The sequence below is a fragment of the Culex quinquefasciatus genome, chromosome 3 (assembly GCF_015732765.1).
Source record: "Culex quinquefasciatus strain JHB chromosome 3, VPISU_Cqui_1.0_pri_paternal, whole genome shotgun sequence".
NCBI lineage: Eukaryota > Metazoa > Arthropoda > Insecta > Diptera > Culicidae > Culex > Culex quinquefasciatus.
The window spans coordinates 102,382,247-102,406,283 of NC_051863.1; the positions used below are offsets into that span (position 1 = coordinate 102,382,247).

General features: G+C 34.3%; 1 protein-coding gene across 2 annotated transcripts in view; it reads right to left on the bottom strand.

Moving 5' to 3' along the window:
* The window catches only part of LOC6046101 (GTP-binding protein RAD), a 114,744-nt gene that overhangs the window by 63,046 nt on the left and 27,661 nt on the right, over window positions 1–24,037 (bottom strand). The window contains exons 5-8 of one of the 2 annotated variants that reach the window (XR_005278923.1): window positions 19,728–19,946; window positions 19,578–19,669; window positions 19,335–19,515; window positions 18,844–18,980 (exon numbers count right to left, since the gene is read on the bottom strand). Coding sequence is in view for 1 of the 2 variants with exons in the window: in XM_038265891.1 (XP_038121819.1) it covers window positions 19,335–19,515; window positions 19,578–19,669; window positions 19,728–19,946 (492 nt within the window). In the remaining variant the exon portion in view is untranslated. The remainder of the gene's footprint in view (window positions 1–18,843; window positions 18,981–19,334; window positions 19,516–19,577; window positions 19,670–19,727; window positions 19,947–24,037) is intronic. The other variant, XM_038265891.1, reaches the window with a different exon arrangement.

The window sequence follows — 24,037 nt, forward strand, 5'->3', positions numbered from 1 at the left end:
ACATTGCTTCTATCCCTTAAGGGGTGTCCGTGACAGAAGGAAGAACCTTTCTCTGGTTATTTCGGAGGAGGTAATCTATTGGGCGACTCGCGAGCAGTTTCCCGGTGAAGGTGGAGAGTTGAGTCCATTTGAATCGATGGTACATAGTAAATCTTTCCCAGTTCCTGAGGGAACACCCGTGAAGAGTATCGGGGCCGGCATTTACAAAGCGGATTCAGTGGCAGTTTTCACTCAACTAATTTTAACATGTTTAGGTTAATGTTAACATTCCATAGGTCGCCTCCTAAGGTGTCGTGATAAGGTCCAGTTTGTGACGATACACTACCTTCCCTTTACTAAGCAATCGAATCCAGAAGGGAAAAGATCACCAGTTGTGTTGGTCCGAGCCGGGATTTGAACCCCGATCTACCACTTACGAGGCGGAAGCGTTACCACTAGGCTACGTGGCTCGGTCAATCGATGGTACATGCTGGTTCTAAATACTTAGCAGGAAGAAGTATTTCAACGATTTTTGACTCAGATAAGTATTATTTGTTTTCCTGTTCCTTTTTTATATAATATCATGTTGAATTATTTGATAAAAAAACCCTGGACATTCTGTTTGAGAATTGATACTTTGTGTTTTGTTTTCTTCAACAGGACCACAACCTGGACATGTTTCGGGACATTCAGCATCTGGCATTTTGTTTAATTAGACAAATTAGCTGCGATGCAATCATGCTTTGGTTGGATGGATTGGAAGAAGATTAACCAGGTATGTACGAAAAATAATATTTTAAGGTGAACCTATCACTGTTCGAACTTCATTTTGTTAATTTTGCGAATATATTTTTTTTCAAACCAAATCAATGTAGTCATAAATTTTATATTAATTGAATTTTCACCAAGATATATTGATCACAGATGGCTTCGAAAATCTTTTTCTGGGAAGTCACTAGAATATTTTGTGCGAATTATTGTTTAAATATTTTTTAAAGACGTTCTCGTGAAGAAATTTTTTTTATTTAACGTTGTTGCCGTATTATATTGGTATAGTAGTTGTCCTAAGCTGAGATGAGGAGGACCTTTAGAAACTGTTTAATTCAAAGAAAGATTTTGGTTTTGAGCGAATAATTCAACTGAAGAAAGAACATCATCTTTCTTCAATATTTGATTTGCTTTTATTATTTCAGTGTTTTAAAGAATTTGGGCATGAATCGTTTTTAAGTTTATAAATTGATTTTTTTAGAAGTAGATTATGTTAAAGTCAATGTAACTTTTTCCAACAAAAAGTTGTTTATATTACATTGAAAAACTGATGATTTATGTAACTTGCAATATCAAATAAAGTGAAATTTTATTTAAATATTTAATGAACCTCTTTAATTATTTTTACATTTAAAAATATTGTTGACTTTCAGTACATCATTTTAATAACAGATTGATTGAAAGTTATTAACAAAAACCTTCAAAAAATAGATATGACTGGTGTCCCATAAAAAATACACATTGTTACTGAGTTTTGTGGCATTAATATAAAATGAATATTAATGGCAAAAACGCAATACATAAATCGATTCAATTTAAATATCAATGTTGATAATTAATTCAATTTATACGCAATGTTTTTTCACAGTACGCTTTCACTGTGCGCGCACGCTCTCTCTCTTTTCGCTCTTGCTGCTTACACTCGCACACACGGCGAAATGTCAAAACAGGAATCAAAACAAACCGGTGCTGTGGTTTTTCGTTTCGTAAATCGGGGAAAAGTGCATTTTTGGTGCATTATGTGTCGATAGTCGTATGTATTTGTGTTTGTTTATGTGTAGTGAGTGAGGGGAAAGTGGAGGTTGTCGTTTTACCGCGGAAAAGAACAATTTGTAGCGAGAATCTTGTGTATTTTTGCGTCACCATTTTGGTGCACTAGAACAGCGATTCTCAACCTTCTTCTAGGCTAGTACCCCCTACCATGTAAATCAAGTAGCCCCGGTACCCCCGTTGAGAATCGCTGCACTAGAAGAAGGAAAACTAAGTAGATTCACCACCACCAGAGTTGGCCACCGATGGAAACTGAGGCTTCAATTCGGTGCGGAGTGAACCCGGCAGGCTGTGCTGTTTTTGTTTATGTGTTTTATGTCGGTAATTGCGTGTGTATTAGTTTGTTTATGTGGGGATGTGGTTTGCAAAAGAATTCGGAGGAGGTTTTTTCGCGATCGACTTTTGCACCTGTCACAGAAGAAGTCAGAAGAGGAATCCTCGTTGCCGGTATGGCCACCATCATTCAGCTTTACGGAAGCTCTACAATCTCCAGATTCTTACTGTGGCAGACGGTGCTAGTTTTGCCTGTTGACAGATGCATCTCGCGGAAGAGGAGCTTTGCAGTCGCAAGGTATTATTTATTTATCACAGCCCCCAATGTTTTTGTTCTGCTGCAGCTTGTCCCCTCCGTCAAAAGCCCGGTTCAAATATTTTTTTTATTTTCAGCCTCTGAAGGAGGACGAGGCAAAACGGTACAATCTAATAAGCAGCTGCGTTTTGTAACTGTCTCCAGCGGGGCGGGTCCTACCTATTTAGCAGCACCATCTTCCACCGGAAGATTTTGGGGCCTCCATCGTTCCGGTAGCCATCATTTGCATTGGACAAATCCGGTCATTTCGACAACGGAATTCTCGTTTTTATTCAGATAAGTATTGTTTGCTTTCATTTTGTAGAAGTTACATTTAATAATTATTGTAAAGGTGGAGTATCTTTACAAAAATGATTTACATTTTCATTTTAGAATTGATATTTTGTGTTCTCTTCTCTTTCACAGGACAGCAATTTCTGGACAACCATCATCATATCATAGTATTCATCATAGGGAATTGATTGGATGGATTTAGAGAACATTTACAAGGTATGTTAAAAAATATTGTTATGTGAACATATCACTTTTTATCAATTGGATATTCAATACATGTCAATTCCGTTTTTTTAAAAGATAATGGGTCTTAATTGAAAACATTCATGGTGTTAATTTTTGAGATATTACCCTTAAAACTACTTTTGAGAAAAACTTCTTGCAAATTGTTATTCTCGCTTACTTTTAAAAGGTCCTATGTAAATAGGAAACTCATGGCGCTTTGGTGGTTTTGAAAAAGTAATCTAGCATTATTTATTGGCAAAAATAAAAAGGAATCTAAAAATATGCAATTCAGCATTTCAATAAGACGAGTACACCAGTTGTATGATTCACTTTTTGCAAAATCATTTTTTTTCACGTTTGGCAAAATCATCTTCAATCAAAGTCATCTGGTTTATGGTACCCATGCTTATTAATGTTAACCCCAAATCAAACAAAACAATCAATTTAAGTAAATAAGTTAGACTCTAGTACATTTATATATTTTCAGAAAAAAACACCAATATATCACTTGTTTTCGTAGTTCTTTTATGTTTTCAGATGACAGTTTTGACATAAAAAAAAACTTCTTCTGACTATTTTTTGTAAACAGTGCATTGGGCTTACATTTACCAAAAATCATGATTTTCTGAGTTCAATATCCCACTTTTCATACGATTTTTTGAGTTTAGGTACTACAACCATAAAAATGGTTAATCGTATGAAAAGTGGGATATTGAACTCAGAAAATCATTATTTTTTAAGGTGTACTCAGTTCAGATAGCGCGATGCACTTTTACTTAAAAAATAAGCCCTTTTAAGTTTTCTGTCGAAAAATACCATCTGAAAATAAAAATGTATCATGGGAAGTTGCGATTTATGGATTTGTAAGATTTCTTCACAAATCACAACTTTTCATGATACATTAATGTTTCTGGATGATATTTTTACGAACAGTTTTTCTCAGGCAAAAACCTGAACCTGTCATGATTTTTTTATGTTTCTTAATGATATTTTTTCGCACCAATTTTTTCAGGAAAAAGCAGAATTGGCCATGATTATTTCATGTTCCTGGATGATATTTTTCGGTACCATGACATGATATTTTTAAGTTCAAAATGCCAACTTGGTTTGATATTTTTGTGATGTTTCGTAGAGTAACTCATGTTACATTTTATGTTTCTACATCTCTTAAGTCAAGCGTTATGGAAACATGTCATCTTCATGTTTTTGGCAACATGACAAGTTTACCGTAAGATGTAATTTTCTGATCGGGCCCGGGCAGAAAATCGCATCTTAGAAGGAACACAAAAATATCATGGATTGTTTTTGTGAACATGGCATGATTTTTGTTTGTTCCAAAAACTAAAAAATTGGCCGCCGAAATTCATGATACTTTTTATGTTCCTAAACAGTGTATCATCAAATGTTTTATTTTCATTTCTATTTGATGTTTTTGGACTTAGCAGAATTTCGAAAATTAATTTATTTGGGACTTTGAAAAAAATTCGACCCGTTTATCATGAGATGATATTTTGACGTTTGATCAAGTTTTCGCTGGACTTAGGAAAATTTCGAAAGCCAATTTATTTTTGGACTTAGAAAAAAATCGACCACTCCATCATGAGATGATATTTTCTAGTTTTATCTTGTTTTCGCTGGACGAATGCCCAATTATTTTGGGACTTAGAAAAAAAAACCGACCTGTCAATTATGAGATGATACAATTATTTTTCATCATGTTTTCGTTGGACTTAGCAAAATTTTCACTCCTCCGCAAACTGCCAGTTTTATTAATGGAATTTTTTATTGAGTTTTTTCTTCACTTTAATTTTCTTTAAATACACTAGTTAAACTAATCACATTAAAAAGTATTTTACCGCAAATAAAATTGCATCGCAAAGCGCAAAAATGAGCCCACGCGCTCGCTCTCTCTCTCTTCTCTCTTCTTTCGTTCACTGCTCGCACGCAACGCGCGAGACATGTCGTGACAGGAATCGGCAATCGACAAACAGACAGCTTTTGCGTTCGTGGCGGGCGGGTTTGTTTACGTTTTCGCGCAGTAGTTTTCCGCGGATAAATTGTAGTCCGCGAATCGCCGCGGGTTGTGAGTACGTTCTGTGGCCGAGGGTGTGTGTTCGTTCGGTCCGTGGCGTTCGGGAGCCACGATATATTGTGGTTAAGTTATTGCTTCTGTTTTGGTGGCTGTGGGGTGAAGAAAATTTCCGCTCAGTGTTGGCGGATGCAAGGAAGCAAGTAGCTGTCCCCAGAAGAGGAATCCTCTTGCCCTCAATGTCACTTGGCCTCCTTCCTCGTCCTCCTCCTGCAGGTGCTGTCTTGACACGGATCAACGCCGGAACTATTTCGGTGAATTTGACAGGACACAGGAGTTCTCGGTGAAGGAAAACACAGCTGGTTAAGTTTGTTTTGATTTTGGTGTCGCGTGATTGGAATCCTGATTTGTGGGGGAACATTGTTTTCGCGAATGCGCGATTGTGTGCGTGTGTGTTTGTTTACGTTTGACGTATTCTTGGTGAACGGGTAATTACAACTGGATGAAACTTTCTTGGTGTTTCCGGAGGGGGTGAGCGAGAAAAAAACTGACAAATTCGCGTTGGTGCTGGCTGCGGCCTGTGATTGTTCATGTTACTGTGCTTTGGGGTTTGTTTACGTTTTTAATTGATTATTGTGAGTGTGTGGTAGGGGCAAGGACGTGACAAAGTGACATTGCTTCTATCCTTTAGGGGTGTCTGTGACAGAAGGAAGAACCTTTCTCTGGTTATTTCGGAGGAGGTAATCTATTGGGCGACTCGCGAGCAGTTTCCTGGTGAAGGTGGAAAGTGGAGTCCATCTGAATCGATGGTACAAGCTGGTTCGAAGTACTTAGTAGGAAGAAGTATTTCAACGATTTTTTGACTCAGATAAGTATTATTTGCTTTCCTTTTCTATTTTTTTTATTATAACATATTGGATTATTTGATAAAAAAAACCCTGGAAATTCTGTTTGAAAATTGATACTTTGTGTTTGGTTTTCTTTAACAGGACCACAACCTGGGCATGTTTCGGGACATTCAGCATCTGGTATTTTGTTTAATACGACAAATTAGCTGCGATGCAATCGTGCTTTGGTTGGATGGATTTGAAGAGGACTAACCAGGTATGTACGAAAAATATTATTTTAAAGTGAACCTATCACTGTTCAAACTTCATTTTGTTACTTTTGCGAATATTTTTTTTTTTTTCAAACCAAATCAATGTAGTCATAAATTTTATATTAATTGAATTGAAACACCAAGATAAATTGATCACAGATGGCCTCGAAAATCTTTTTCTGGGAAGTCACTAGAATATTTTAAAAAGACGTTCTCGTAAAGAGATTTTTTTTAAATTTCACGTTGTTGCAGTATTATATTGGTATAGTAATTGTCCTAAACTGAGATGAGGAGTACTTTTAGAAACTGTTTAATTCAAAGAAAGATTTTAGTTTAGAACAAATAATTCAACTGAAGAAAGAACATCACCTTTCTTCAATATTCGATTTTCTTTTATTATTTCGGTGTTTTAAAGAATTAGGACATGAATCCTTTTCATGTTTATAAACAGATTTTTTTAGAAGTAGATTATGTTAAAGTCAATGTAACTTTTGCCAACAAAAAGTTGTTTATATTACATTGAAAAACTGATGATCTATGTAACTTGCAATATCAAATAAAGTGAAATTTAATTTAAATATTTAATGAATCTCTTTAAATATTTTTTACATTTAAAAATATTGTTGACTTTCAGTACACAGAAAAAAAAATTATGGTAATATTCATCAGGGAATGGTGACAGATGTTGTGGCAAAATAAATGGTTAGTTTTACCACAGAAAATGATGAATTTTCATCAGTTATTGATGAATATTCATCAGGTTCACATTTTTTATGTAATATTAGTCAAAAAATAAGGAATATTCAACCAACCAAATTTTCAACATTCCAAAATTAAACTTTTTTTTGCTGTGTATTGTTGACTTTCAGTACACAGAAAAAAATGATGGTAATATTCATCAAGGAATGGTGACAGATTTTGTGGCAAAATAAATGATTAGTTTTATCACAGAAAATTATGAATTTTCATCAGTTTTTGATGAATATTTATCAGGATCACATATTTAAACATTTTTATGTAATATAAGTCAAAAAAGAGGTTATTTTCAACATACCAAATTTTTAACGTTCCAAAATTCAACTTTTTTTTTCTGTGTACATCATTTTAATAACTGATTGATTGAAAGTTATTAACAAAACTTTCAAAAAATAGATAAGACTGGTGTCCCTTAAAAATACACATTGTAACTGAGTTTTGTGGAATTAATATAAAATGAATATTAATGGGAAAAACTCAATATATAAATCGATTCAATTTAAATATCAATGTTGATAATTAATTCAATTTATACGCAATGTTTTTTTCACAGTACGCTTTCACTGTGCGCGCACGGTCTCTCTCTTTCTCTCTCTCTCTCTCTCTCTCTCTCTCTCTCTCTCTCTCTCTCTCTTTCTGACTATTTTTGTAAACAGTGTATTGGGCTTACACCCTTACTAAAAATCATGGTTTTCTGAGTTCAATATCTCACTTTTCATACGATTTTTTTGAGTTCAGGTACTACAAGCTTAAAAATGGTTATATGGGTTAAACTCAAAAAATCGTATGAAAAGTGAGATATTGAACTCAGAAAATCATGTTTTTTGGTAAGAGTGTACTCCATTCAGATAGTGCGATGGACTTTTGCTTAAAAAATAATCCCTTTTAAGTTTTCTGTCGAAAGATACCATCTGAAAATAAAAATGTATCATGGGAAGTTGCGAAATATGGATTTGTAAGATTTCTTCACAAATCACAATTTTTCATGATACATTAATGGTTCTGGATGAAATTTTTACGAACAGTGTTTTTCTGGCAAAAACCTGAACCTGTCTTGATTTTTTATGTTTCTGGATGATATTTTTTCGCACCATTTTTTTCAGGAAAAAGCAGGATTGGCCATGATTATTTCATGCTCCTGGATGATATTTTTCGGTACCATGACATGATATTTTTAAGTTCAAAATGACAACTTGGTTTGATATTTTTTTGATGTTTCGTAGAGTAACTCATGTTACATTTTATGTTTCTACATCTCTTAAGTCAAGCGTTCTGGAAACATGTCATCTTCATGTTTTTGGCAACATGACAAGTTTACCGTAAGATGTAATTTTCTGATCGGGGAACAAATATCAAACATGCCATGATATCAAAAACAACTCAACTTATTTTTTTGTTCGTTTCATGATGCGACTTTCTGCCCGGGGGGCAGAAAGTTGCATCTTGGAAAAATCTACCCATGTTCGTAAAAACACGAACAAGTCAAGTTCACCCCAGGGTATGGTTAAGAGATAACCGAACATGGCCACGAACATAAATTGTTCGAGGCGTATCTGCGAAAAATCTTGTTGAGTTTATTTGACCAACAATGCCACATCAAGTTGAGTTTATAGTAGGAAACAACTGAAATCTTCCAAAAATCATATCAAGTTCATAAAGTAGATTATGATCCCAAAAATAATTTTATTGGTTTTTAATGCACCCCGCCACTATTCAAACCCCCCCTTCTTTCTCTTCACAAATATGAGTAATATTGCAGGAATATACGCACTTACATCAAAACAAGATTTTTCAAAGTTGAAAAATTATTTTACTTTAAAAACTCATTAAAAAATTGTGGAGAATGCGTTGAATTGCCAAAATGTCACAATAATTTTCCAAATCACGAAAAATCCAAAGTCTCTATATTCCATTTTTTTTTAAATTAAAAATAGAAGTCTATGAAAATATTCCTAAAGTTGCATAAGTCCAAAAATCCACAGTAAAATTTCAAAAAGCCTGGTAATGTTTCTTATCAAAATAATTTTTCAAAATGTTGAAAAATATTCAACTGGCTGAGAGCAAAAATTTCGCAAAGTCCTGAAAATCTAATAAATTCTACCAACAATCTTGTCGTGATACGGATCCCGTAAATTTTCTAAGTGCCGGAACGATTTTTGTAGGGGGTATATCAATAATTATTAAAAACCAACTTTCGTATTTCAAAATTTCAATGAAGACGTTTTGTTAGGGACATTATTTTAGGAACTAACTGATGTTTTTGTAAAAATCGGACAAAAATTTCCTGTAATGTCGACAATTTTTCCGAAATTTTGGTTCAAAGCAAAATAAACATCAAAATAATTTATCATGTTTCCAAACTCCCAAAAATTTTCTAAGTCCCAATTTTTTTTTGTTAATTTTCCTGCTCTCGAAAAATTTCTAAGTATTGAATATATTTTACCCGGCCGAAAGCCAAAATTTTGCTAAGTCCAAAAAATCAAATAAATTCTACCAAAAATCTTGTCGTGATACGGATCCCGTAAGTTTTCTAAGTGCCGGAACGATTTTTGTAGGGGGTATATCAATAATTATTAAAAACCAACTTTCGAATTTCAAAATTTCAATGAAGACGTTTTGTTAGGGACATTATTTTAGGAACAAACTGATGTTTTTGTAAAAATCGGACAAAAATTTCCTGTATTTTTTTCGATTTTTCCGAAATTTTGGTTCAAAGCAAAAATAAACATCAAAGGGGATCTGTTGAGTCTGTGGTAACGTGTAGAAGTGTGTTGGAAGCGCTCCAAAGATAAAGTGATTTTAGCTTGTATTAATTGTTAATTCCTATCGAGTTCATACTTAAATTGACGAGTGGAGCTTGTACTAAGCCATACCGATGGATTTTAAGTGAAAGTTTCTAGTTTTAGTGAAATTTCAAGGCTTTTCCATTCTGCGCGCCTCCTTCTTATTCTTGTTTTTCTTCTTGTCGAGCATCGCAGCCGCACCGTAGTTTCATTTCCATTCGTTCCTGGTTCAAAAACGTCAATTTCGTTGTATGGGCTAGCGTTAGGTCGTTCATGAATGGTTTTCCGGTTGACAGTTTTCTGAGTTGTTTTCAAAAAGAACTTTTGTTTTGATTGTTGTTTTCTTTTCTCAACGAAAAAGTTTTGCTATGCCATGTTAGTACCGATCAGTGACAATATTCAATTACGGTGAAACTGTAACGTACCTGAAAATAAAGATTCCAGAAAATCTAAATAGACAGTGGCGTGATCAAGTTCCAAAAGAAAAACAATTTAATATAAGAGTGTGCGACGTGCTCCACTCACTGCTGTGTTTTCCAATTGTTTGCTGATAAAAGTTTTTTTTTCGTTTCATGAAAGTGGCTGCCAAAGCTCTTCTTTCAAGAGCAGAAGCTGGAATTAAGGGCAGCAAAATTTTAATTGTATTCAAACGAAAATAGTGCCGGCCACGTTTGTGTATTGCTCGTTTTTAAAGCGATTTTACTCGGGAAAAGCACAAAATATCGTTCATTTGACTGTTATGTGAGTTGTTTGTTCGTGCTGTCGTGAAGGAATTTTCGAATTTTGTAAATATTATCCGACAATCTTGTGTTTTTGAAAAAAGTTGAAACCAACGGTGCTCCGAGGTAGAGAGAATTGTGAGTGTGAGTTATTGGGGAGGAATGCAGAGGGAGCGAGTATGCATTTGTGTTCGGTGTGGCCTGCTTGGATGGTGATGCCTTGATGCTGTCAGCTGTTGTTGAGAGAAGGTTTTGGAAGTTCACGAGTCCGAGGCTGGCCAACTGAAAGAATTGGCCGTTAGTAGAATCGTTCTATTGTTATCCTCCCATCATCAAGGACTACACGCGAAAAATGTGAGCCATGAATGAACAACGGTGATCGGCTGAACTCGGGTGAGATCTTTCTTTTGTTGTGATTTTAACTTGCTGTGTTATTGGTGTTTTTTGTGCTTTAATTGAGATTACATTAATTGTTTTGTGATTTTAAAAACCCTTCCTATATCACCGTTGATCAGAAGGTACGGCGTCGGGTAAATTGTACAATAATTTTACAAATAATGTGTTAACTTTTCATGGTGAAAAACTCATTTTTATAGAATCGTTTATCGAAAGACACGCTGACACGCGCGCATTTTTGAATTTGTTGATTCGATTGTGAGTAGCGGGACCTCGCGGTAACTATGCAACGTGTTTTTTCGGAGCCTTTTATTTGATTTTTTTCATAAATCCTTCGTTTATCATCGTTGATTGGAAGGCACGTCGCCGGTTTAGTTCGTTTATGTTATTGTTTTAATTTCATTACAATTGGTTACGTGGTTTCCTGTTTTCTTTTCGTTTATATTCGTTGATCGTAATAATTTATTCCAACTGGAAGTTTTAGTATTAACTTATTGAACTATCGATTTTATGAAGAGCAAAGCGTCTTTTATTAACTATTTTTGAAATTCGCTCGCGTTATCTAAGTTGTACAAACAGGTAAAACATACTGATAAGTCCAGCCCATAGCACTACTGCTCGGTTGGCACGCGTTCGATAAAAAAACTTTTTAAATAATCAATTATTTATCTTTCCGCAGCCGGCTGCCTAAGATATAAAATTTTCAACCGATAAACAAAATGCTAATGGTCACATCACTGCCACTCGTGAATCCTGACCTCATACCCATCTACTAACCCCCCTCAAAACTCATGTGATACTTTGTCGGAGAAGCAGTCGATTGGGCGGTCTCTATCACTCAAGTATCGGACTAACATTCCCATCCACTTCCCCGTGACTCTACCACTGGTCGTGGCCGGCGCCGGTATTGATCAGCATGATAGGGGCCTTTGAGAAGTTGCGAAGCGAGGAAAGATAGCACCCACTCATCTTCCACGGCTCGTGGATGTAACTTCTGGAGGTCCTGGTCAATAACGGAGTAGCAACTGCGGGTGGGCACCTATGCTTATGCTTATGCTTATGCTTATGCTTATGCAAAGCAAAAATAAACATCAAATTAATTTATCATGTTTCCAAACTCCCAAAAAATTTCTAAGTCCCAATTTTTTTTTTGTTCATTTTCCTACTCTCGAAAAATTTCTAACTGTTGAAAATATTTTAATGGCCAAAAGCCAAAATTTTGCTAAGTCCAAAAAATCAAATAAATTCTACCAAAAATCTTGTCGTGATACGGATCCCGTAAGTTTTCTAAGTGCCGGAACGATTTTTGTAGGGGGTATATCAATAATTATTAAAAACCAACTTTCGAATTTCAAAATTTCAATGAAGACGTTTTGTTAGGGACATTATTTTAGGAACAAACTGATGTTTTTGTAAAAATCGGACAAAAATTTCCTGTAATTTCGTCGATTTTTCCGAAATTTTGGTTCAAAGCAAAAATAAACATCAAAATAATTTATCATGTTTCCAACCTCCCGAAAATTTTCTAAGTCCCAAAAAAATGCTTTTTCTGTAAAAAGTAAAGAATTTTAAAAATATAAGCAAAAATTTCAAAGTCCAGCATAAATAAAATCAAATTTTAAAATATCAGCTCATGAAAAAATATTCTAAGTGTCGGAAATTGAAAATTCTGTCAGTGACTGCAAATTTTGCTAAGTCCAGCATAAATTTGAAATAAAGTCAAAATAATCATTTCATGATGTTCGGGTAAAATTTTGGAAAAAATAAAATTTTCGAAATTTTTGCTAAGTCTAAAAAAACTACCACTAACAGCTCAATATCAACTGTAGATAATGCAGTATGATCATGGAATATACTTTCCATGATACGCAGTCGGTTTCAAAAGTCGTCATAACTCCCCGGGCAGAAAGTTACATCTTCCTGAAAACTTGTCATGTTCGCAAAAACACAAACATGTCAAGTACCTGTTAACTTCCAGTTAAGAGTTAATCAAACATAAACGCGAACATAATTTACTCTACGCATATCAAAAAATTATCAACTTAAGTTCGTGTTGGAAACTTCAAATTATCATGCTATGGTGCGGAAAAATATCATCCATAAACATAAAATTATCCCGACCAGTTCATTTTTTCCTGGAAAATTAAGGGGCGAAAAATATCATACAAAAACATAAAAGTATCATAACAAGTTGTGATGTTTCCAGATATTTTTTTTCTGTAATAATTTTGTTGCTTTAGAAAGCGTAATACACAGTAAGAAGATATAAGTTTCATATAGACTGTTTTTCAATTGTATTTTAATAAAACAAATTAATGTAATGATATAATGTGATTTTCTAGTAAAATTTATTTTTATTAAATAAGCCTAAAATTAAAAACTATAGCAAACAATCTGCTGGAAGACTAAACATAATGACAATCTAAATTTTTAAAAATATTTGTATACAGTCATCCCTCATATTAAGAACAGTTCACAGATCGGCCAATATTCAAAAATCATAGAAAATCGATAACTGAACCTTCATTTGAAAGCTGTTTTTGCGATCTTTCGAATGCTGTATCGAACAACTGCAAATTTTATCGTTTTATATCAAGTTTTTGAAGAAAAACTTCGACCCTTGAAATCTACAAATTCGGAACACTTTTTTCTAACGATGTAAACAATATTCTTTATCGCTCCAGAGGTACATATTTTTATAAAAATAATGACTTCACATTCTGAAACCAGTAAAACTCATGCTTAGTAATGTTTTATGAATGGTCTGCTAACTTTTTTTTGTGAAAATATCAGTTAAATTCAGGTGTTCCACAATTGTGGGAGGCACAATAACATCCCACAATTATGGAACAGGCAATTTGGAAGCAGCGATTTGCTGCTCTGAATAAAATAGTCTCGAAATGCAGTTTTTTGTTTTAAAATTACTACTTATATTAATGAAATAGCAAAAGAATGTCCAAATAAAAGTCCTAAAAATAGTAGGGTACACAGAAAAGATGCATTTGGCTTGCTTTTGACAAATTATAACAAAAGTGTTCCGAATTTGTGGGTGTTCCGAATATGTGGGATGACTGTATCATTTGCCGTATAATTCGAATTAATTCAAAGTTTAGTGTGAATAAGTAAGGCTGGTACAAATTTTATTTAAAGTTTTTGTCACTCCCCCTTCAAAGTAGGCCCGAAAAATCAGGGGACAATAAAAAATTACATCCAAAACTTTTTGTAAAGCCAAGTCAAAGAAAAAGCTTCGAAAATATGTACAATTGAACTAAACAAATCAATAATGCACTAATTTATTTGCATTGGCCGCTGAAAATTTTCCTGAAATTCTAGCAAACCTATTTGAAAGTGTAGAAATTTGTAAATATTGTCAAGGCGGAAGCGTTACAACTGGGCTACGTGGCTCGGTCTTATACAAACATTTAAATTTATAAAATTCCCAAACAACAAAAATAAACAAAAATATGGTCTTTAAAGGAAAGAAACTAAAAATATATGCAATCCTTATCAGTAAATAATTTATTTTAAGAATTTTATATCAATCTGTCAAAAGTCAATTATGTGTATTCAAAATCAGCATAAATAACAGAATGAAAAACTGAACTTTGCTAAACAAACATTGAAATGTTTGAAAGAATTTCTTAACTGAAGTGATAGGTTCACTTTGAAATAATAATTCTCGTACATACCTTGTTAATCCTCTTTAAATGCATCCAGAGAGCATATGATTGCAGCACAATCCATTTTTGCAGCTGATTGGTCAAACTAAACAAAATACTAGAAGCCGAATGTCCAGAAAATGCCCGTTAGTAGATCTGTAAGAGAAAATAAAACACAAAGCATCAATTCTCAAACAACATTTATGGAATAATTAAAAATTCTATAGTAAACAAAGAAAAAGAAAACAATCAATACTTATCTGAGTTTAAAAATCGTCGGAAAATATTCGTCGGGTTTCAGGTGGACTCATCCTCCTCCGTGAAACTGCTTTCGAGCCACTCAATTGAATCACCTCCTCCGGAATCACAAGAGGAAGGTTCATCCTTCTATCGCTGACACTCCAAAACGATAGAAACAATGTCACAGTTTCACGTCCAGTCCCCAATCACCACCATGAACGCAGAAACGTAAACAATCACACGCACACTCGCGAAAACACACGGATCAAATACGGTTTCCCCACAAATCGCGATTCTGATGACGCGACGACAAAAACCAAAACAAATCGACACTGCTGTTTTCCTCCACCGAAAACTGTCAAATTCGCCAAAATCATTCCGGCGTTGATCCACGTCTTAACAGCATCGGCAGGAGGAGGAGGAGGAGGAACGATGACCAGCGGCATGTAAGCAGGAGGATTTCGCTAACATAACTTCTCCACAGAGCCACAGAAACATCAACTTTCACATAAATTACAACATTTCGCAACTCTCACATAAAACGACACCAACGAACGCACATTCCCACGGCCAAAATACGCACTTACAACCAGCGGCGATTCGCGGGCTGTTGTTAATCAGTGGAAAACTACTGCACCAAAAACGTAAACAAATCCTAGTCCTTGTCCTGGCGAATCCGCCAAAATCCTTTCCTCGTTAATCCACAGCAGCCCCCCGCCACAAAAACACAAACAATCACTTAACCACAACATATCACGGCTCCCAAATGCCACGGAACGAACGAACACACACTCCCTCGGCCACAGAACATACTCACAACCCGCGGCGATTCGCGGACTATAATTCATCCGCGGAAAACTACTGCGCGAAAACGTAAACAAACCAACCCGCCACGAACGCAAAAGCTGTCTGTCTGCCGATTGCCGATTCCTGTCACGACATGTCTCGCGCGTTGCGTGCGAGCAGTGAACGAAAGAAGAGAGAAAAGAGAGAGTGAGCGAGCGCGTGGGCTCATTTTTGCGCTTTGCGATGAAATTGTATATGCGGTAAAATACTTTTTAATGTGATTAGTTTAACTAGTGCATTTAAAGTAAATTAAAGTGAAAAAAAATCAATAAAAATGTCCATTAACAAAACTATCATTTTAGCTAAATCCCGCTTGAAAAAAAATAACTTTATGAATCATCTCATAATCCAGGGTTTTAAAAAATATTCTAAGTGTAGGAAAAGTGAAATTTTGTCAAGGAGTGAAAATTTTACTAAGTCCAGCAAAAACAAGATAAAACTAGAAAATATCATCTCATGATAAAGAGGTCGAAATTTTTTCTAAGTCCCAAAATAATTTGGCTTTCGAAATTCTGCTAAGTCCAGCAAAAACAAGATAAAACAAAATAATATCATCTCATGATAAAGATTTCGAATTTTTTCTAAGTCCTAAAATAATTTGGCTTTCGAAATTTTGCTAAGTCCAGTGAAAGCATGATAAAACAAAATAACATCATCTCATGATAAAGAGGTCAATTTTTTTCTAAGTCCCAAAATAATTCGGTTTTCGATTTTTTCTAAGTCCGGTAATATCATGAGAAAATGAAAATTTAACAACTGATGATAAAAGGTCTACAAACATAGAAAGGAACATAGATTTCGGCGCGCATTTTAAGAGTTTTTGGAACAAATATCAAACATGCCATGATATCAAAAACAACTCATGTTATTTTTTTGTTCGTCCCATGATGCGACTTTCTGCCCGGGTCGAGGAGTTTACAGCAAGATGGGAATAAACAAGCCAAGATAGTTCGAAGTTATCGCTACCAACTCACTTTCCGCCCGGGTATCTCTTAAACATACCCTGGGGTGAACTTGACTTGTTCGTGTTTTTACGAACATGGGTAGATTTTTCCAAGATGCAACTTTTTGCCCGGGTTGAGTCAAAACTCCGGATTCTAAAAACTTAAAATAAACATTTGTCAATCAATTCATTTTTTGTACATATCAGTGCATCCCTTCACGTCAATGATTTTTTACATTAATAATGAGTTAGCTTTTGTTAGCACACTCAAGAGTGAATCATTCTGCCCCTTGGCTAATTCTGAATTTAAATAGAACGTATATTTTGGTTCGCCGACTAAATCCATTTTATTGCTTACTTTTGTTTGTGAAAATTCGGCAGCAAGCGACGACGAGACACCAACCAAATCGTCGCAAAACACCACCAGCATTCACATACGTGGAATTTCCTGTTTTGGCATCACCAGGAGCGGAATCTGCACGATTGGTTCCAAATCAGTCAAAAAGCAAAGCAATCCACTTTAACGAGCCCCGGGTCTGTTGTGATCTCTGTTGCAAGTTTCTGCTCATTTCTAGGCGTTCGAAGGTTATGTGTGGTAAGTCACCCAAAACCTCTTTTATTCCCATATTGTTTTGGTCACCTCTTTTACGCAAATGGACCGACATTATACTTCCACATCCGAGAGAAGGCGTGATCAGGCAAATCTCGTCTCGAAAAAATGCCACCAGGTCCGTCTGGGATTGAACCCCCCTACTTGGGTGAGAGGCTACCACGCCAACCACTGCATCACCTGACCCGGCATCTGCAGCCATTGCCATTGAATCAGCGGGTCTGTAATTACTCTTAGCTTTAAGTAAAATGTAATTACAAAAGCCGAATCGGTCCAAACCAGGTTCCAGTACCGAAAAGGACCTAATAAAAATAATTCTATGAAAAAAAAACAGATGAACGCAGCAGTGACCTGTTTTGTTCGCTAGGAACAAGTAATAACGCTTGGAAAATTTATCTTAAAATACAGTTCGTAGTTTACTCGTTCTAATGATTTTGAATATTTCAATGAATTTAGTTTTTTCGTTTTAAGTTAGGATAAGTTGTTATAGTGATTTTTTTCTTTTTTTCTCAAATGTGTTCTTTTCAGTGCAAAAACGAAAAGTACAACAAAGATGAAGGGCATTTAGCCATACCACTCATAATGTAAATGAAATTTAATTATAAAAAGAATGTTCATTAAATATTTATTAAATTTTAAAAAAGCGCAAAAGATTATTTTCAGTTCCCTAAAAAAATCAAAAAAAATGTTTAAGTGTAAAAAGTCAAATAAAAAGTCGAGGATTTGGATTTGATCTGAAGTTTCTTTGAAAATTTCTCACATGACCAAGAACATTACCGAAGATACCAAATCGATCAGAAAATGTCTTTGCAGGCTACATGTACTGCAGTGTTTGTGTGCGTGCACTGAGCGTAAAGTTCCGACAGCTATCCGCCGGAGCTTTCAAATTATGTAAATAATGACCCTTTTTAGTATCAACCAAAACAGTTTTTCGAACATATCTTTTAAAGTACTGCACCAAGCCGGATGAAATTTAAAAAAGACTTAAAGAACCTGAAGGCAAATCCAAAAACATAGATCCGGACAAAATCGGTCGAGCCAGTTCCGAGAAAAGTGAGTGAGAAAAAAAATTCTACGTCCATCCACACGCACAGACATTTGCTCAGAATTTGATTCTGAGTCGATATGTATACGTAAAGGTATATCTGGGAAGCTTATTTAAAAAGTTCAATTTTTGAGTGATTTTATAGCCTTGCCTCAGTGAGGTGAGGAAGGCAAAACGGAATGAAAAATCACTAATGAATTTGAAAAAATTCTAAAGAAAAACTCAGCTATCTTTTCAAAAAGAAAAAAAAACTATAAAGACTGGCATTCTCTTTTTTTCCAAGATTCAGGATGCAAACATAACAAGAGTTTTATAAACAAACCTCACATTCACGACATTTTAGCAGAGTTCTAGCAGAGCTGGATATCCAAACAGTATTCTGACACAAATGTTCCACCATTCCACCATAGCAAGTTTCTGGCAGAACCAGCTCTGCTAGAATATGTTTTGACCTTGAGTCATGACTAGGCTAATTCAGTTAGGGTCAAATAATTTTTAATGAGCAGAGCATCTTGAAAAAATCGGATCTAATGGCTTTCTTTTTTGTCAGGTTTGGATATGGGCCTGGGCATATTTCTATTCCTTCAATGTTCCATAAATCGGGCAGGAATTGTAGTACATTGTGCAGTACACGTAAAATTACATAAAGAAATTGTGAACATCACGATGGAGCAATCAAAACAATGACAAAAAATTGGACATTTAAACAAAGCTGAAAAGACTACACTTTAACGAGCTGAAGCTTAGCATGCAAAACTAAAATAAACAACGTTTTCATTGACACCAGAGTGAGACTGCGACAATTTGGAATCAGAAGTACATATGAGAGTTTACCTATATTCACACTTGTCCTTCGCGAAAGGATTGTTGATGCGCAGATGATCCGTTGTCTTACGGAACAATCTCGAGACAAATATGATTCTCGAGGGTAGTAACTGACGCCAATTTCGAAGGCTATCTCAGAATCGTTTCTGTGGACGGGATGAAACAGGTAGGTTTTGGATTTGGATTTTAAACTAAAGCTGCAGAGAACATCTATTTCTGGAGCTATTATCCATAATTAATAAACTACGTTCAAAGCTGTTGTAAGCAGTTCAACAGTTATCTACGCTCATGTGTCAGTAGTATTGAAGTAAACTTATCAAATTGACATTACATGACATTTCTAGTCAATCGTGCATTTCGGTGTACACGATTTTTTACTTCATTATAGGCGCTATCTTTTAGAATTTACTCATAACATCCAAGATTTAAAAACATAAATCTTTGTAGATCTTAGGTGCCTTACACTACCTTCTACTACGCACCTTTAAACCATCGCTTACCTTGTGAAGAAACAGTCCGTGATCGAGCCAAGTCAATTTTGTTGGCTACTAGAATAGTCGGGCGAGTTCTAGTAAGGTCCATGTTATGAAGTATATTAAGTAATTGCTCGGCTTGATTAAAAGTTGCTTTGTCGACTACGGAATAAACAACTAAAAAAGCATCCATCTTTGCCAAATCCTCCTAAAATAAAAGAGATTTGTGAAAATGTGCATTCTCGTAGTTTCTTGGTGTATAATTCTCACCTTATCATCAATAGTAGCAGTTTTAGTAGAAAATCTAAGTTCCGATTCCTCTCCATTTAAAATTATTGAAATATTTTGTTGACCAGGACTTTCTTGAAAAAAAAACACAGTTTAACGATCATTGTACAAACAAAGTTATTTGCTTAAAACCTCGCGCGTCGTAAGCGTTGATACATTCGGAAGATCGAAACTGCGATAAAAGCGTTCCTTTTCCCACGCCAGGAGATCCGATCATGGCAACTTGGAACGATTCAGTTGGGACACTGTTTGCAGGTAGAATCTCCTCTGGGGCATACATTGGGCTAACCGGCGCCAGACTTCCGCTCCGCGATCGCCGGCGCCTGAACGAGTCTCCTCGATTGACAACACCTATCAATATTAGAAGAAAAAGGATGTTTTCAAAAAAAATACAAATTTTCATATGAACTAAAAAAAAACGATGTTGACTGTATAGCTGTCGGCCACCATTGTAGTACCAACCACTAGTGTCTTCCTTTTTATCTACAAGGACTTCGCCGCCCTGGGCTCCTAAGTGTATGAAAGTATGACACGGAGCGACGGCGCCGAATACCAATATTTACACAAAGAATTTTAGAGCGCCCGCCGCGGGATTCGAACCAGCGACCTCTGGATTGTGAGTCCAGTGCGCGGTCCGATTGATCCACACGGGCGGGACAATATTCATATAAACTATTGCCTACGAAGAAAAAAAATATGCAATGTTCTAGAATTTTTATTCTGCGAATAACATTACTTCTCCTTAATCTTGACCGGGTGCATCAGAGGTTTATGACGTTTCGCGTACGCACACTAGCGCACCATTTGGTATTGCTGGCTGACAAAATTTGACCTCATTTTATTTTCGTGTACGTACACGCAATACATACGCACGTAGAATGCTCTATTGAGGTTTTGCAGCGCGACTGCGTTTCAAATGTAGGTGGCGCCAAAATGAGGTTACTTGCCTAAAGTCGTATGCCTTTCTGTCGATTAAAGAACAAAATCGCTTATTTCTCATGATTCCCTGCATCAATCTTCATGAAACTGGTTGCAAAAGACGAGAAAAATTTTTTGCTTTAAAATAATGAACATCAACTTTTGGGCGCGCAAAAATGTGTGACCTTTTTCTTTAAAAAACATGTTTTGGAACACGAAAAAATGAGTTTCCCCGTATATATCAATGAAATAAACAGTTATATAGTTGATAACAGATGTGTTAACGTATATTCAACAATTTGTATTGATTTTTGACAGACTTTCTTGCCAAATAGTCCAAATTACTATCTTTTTCTAAATCTACAGTTTTCTCATAGAAAAATCAAACAAATATTGGAAAGTTATACACCAAATTGTTGGAAATAATTTTTCTCATCCGAATCCGGCATAAGTTTTATAAAAATGTTGATCTCAAGTTCATCTGTAGAAGAAAAATATGTGTCGGTACTTGCCGGGTACTCTTTTTCTGATACCCGACAAGTACCGGCAAGCCGGGGCAATGTTTTGAATGCGTGTTTCGGAGATTTTTGTATGTCTGCTCTTGTGTATGATTCAAAATATTAAAAATTTCAAAAATTTAAAAATTCAAAAATTCATAAATTCAAAAATTTAAAAATTCAAAAATTCATAATCTAATCTAATCTAATCTATTCAAAAATTCATAAATTTAAAAATTTAAAAATTCAAAAAATCAAAAATGCGTTAAAAAAGCTTATTTTTTGTGTTTTTTAATTTCCTTTTTAATTTATTTTTGATTTTTTTTTCAATTTTTTTTAAACTTTTTGCCTTTCTTACAAAATAAGTAGGGTTAGTGAAATTTCACGATTTCGCGGACGGCGTGAAACCCGCGAAATTTGGCTTTTTCCGCGAAATTCCGTGAAATTTTATGTTTGTGTGAAAATGTAACGATTTTTTCATAAAATAACTTATCAAACTTTAAAAGGAATAACAATAATGTTATGAACTATTGTAGAATTAAGCGAGTGAATACCCTGGTTTGATTACTAATATAGGGTTAATGATTTTGACGGTTTCGTAGACGGCGTGAAATTCGTGAAATTTATCAATTTTCTCAAATCATTGAATGCAAATATGGGCAAAAAAATAAAAAATATAAATATTGAAATAACAAGCCATAGTTTCAACATTTGCATGGAAAACTGTTTTAAAATGCATTTTACACTAGTTCAGTAGTTTTGCAATCATTAGTTTTCAAAAAATGTAAGAATTGACGAAAACAAAAATTTTAGCAAAAAAAAAAAAACATTTTGCGATAACAAACATCGAAAATTTTCAAAAATTCGAAATATTTTTAAATCAACCCAAACATTCTTAAAATGATTCCAAACATTCTAAAAATGGAATGAAAAACGCAGGGGAATGAATTTTAAATTTATTTCAGCTAATCCATTGAAATTTTTAAGTTTTTCTGAAAAAAAAATTTTGTCCCCTGATTTTTCCAGCCCAACAACTTAATAAATATTTCATCCAAAAAGAAAAGAAATTTTATTAGTTTTCAATTAAAAAGCTTGATTATATATGTGTGTCAAGTTGATATGAACCATTTGAAGAAATGTTGAGATTTCTGAGTTTTTTAGAAACTAACAAAATTTAGTAATATTTTCATTCGCTGTATTAAAAATTTTTGTGCTATTTTGTGCAAATTTTTTTTGGGCCCGTTAAATTTTAACGATGTTTGTTTATTTGGGTGGATGATTCCTTGAAAGTTTGTTTTCTCTTCTCATTTAGAATTAAAATTTCGATTTTGTTGAAAATTATATTTTTTTTTCAAAATGGTTATAAATTTAGTTTTTGACAAATGAGCTAAAACCCTTAAAAAATATGTTTAATGGGCTAAATGACGCAGAAAATTCAATTTATTTTACTCATTTTGACTGGCCTAATCTAGCTTTGATATGAAATTCAATAAAATGTAAAATGATATAACAGAAGCAAATTAGCGAAAACATTTGAGCTTTGTTAGTCGAATATTAAAAGAGCAGTTCAGTAAATGAGAATACGCGTGCCCTACATTTTGTTTCAAAATATATATAGAGCCCATCCAATAACCAGGAGGATTTTTAATGAAAATTGGAATAATTTTTTTGTCGCATTCAAACTTAGTAAAGATTTTTTTTACATAATAATACATAATGAAGCATAAAAAGTAGTTTCTGTGATTTAAACATAGGATTTTCAGAGTTATTTTAACATTTTCCAAGTTCCGCGAAATTTGCGTGAAATTTGGTGTTTTGAAATTGAGGTCCCCGTGAAATTTGCAATTTTCGAGCGTGAAAAATCACTAAGCCTAAAAATAAGGTTTAAGGTTTGCTTTTGTAAAAACGCTGCTGCTGAAATCTTGCATCGTGCACGGCAAGGAATCGTCTAAGAAAAAAATCCTATTACTAAATTGAAGGTTTAGTTGCGCTCTTTCAATTGAATTTTGGCCCGAAACCCGGAACTCAAAGTCTGATTTTTGAGAGCTCTTTTTCTGAAATACTTGAGCGATGTCTGTATCCGCTCGTAAAACCCACATTTTTTATATTTATTTCAGGTTAATAGCCGTGGGGTCGGAGACGAACATTTTATATTTCGATTCACAATTTTCGACCTGTAAATGTGGTCAAAGCCATTTTTAGAGGTATTTTTTGGACTATTTTACAGATAACACTATCAAATCAAAAGAATTCAGTTTCAAACAAAAAGCCATTTGAAAACATGCGCCATAAACTGCTTGGGCCCAAAGTTTGAAGCTTTTCCAAAATTTATTTACAGAGATATAGCCATATTGATGTTTTACGTCTTATTTTTACCCTATTTTTTCCTATTAAATTTTTGGTTTTATACAGAATCATATACTGAACATCAAATTCGAAGTCCCGGCTCGTTTTCGCTCGAAAGATCGACAAGTCGTCAAGTCAAAACATAAAAGCCTGCACATTTACGCTTGCGCGTTTTACGCTGCGCGTGAAATTGTTCTTTCTGGCTTCTCATAATAGATCGACAAAGTGCAATATAGATACATATATTTTTTAAGTTAATCACAGACTAACATTAAAGACTGAGTACCCTTTGGTTTTTTCTAATAATGTCAATCCAATATGTTTTTCTTAATTAAATATAATAATCTTGCGACCCATAATGTGCCTCTGAAATTTAAAAAAAAATGGCATTCGAGGTTCAGCCTAACAAGATTCGAAGCTTTAGGTCAAATTCTCACTGTTTCTGAAAAATTAATTGCACCAAAATATTTGTCGTAGTTTCATCATTTTATAATAATAATAGACATTGTTTTTTTTTTTAATTTTTTAAAACTTTTTTAAAATTCTTTAATATTTTTAAATTTTTTTTAATTTTTTTTCAATTTTTTTTTATTTAAAAAAAAAATATTTTTTTTTTCATTTTATATTTTTTTTAATTTTTTTTTAATTTTTTTTTAATTTTTTAAATTTTTATTTAATTTT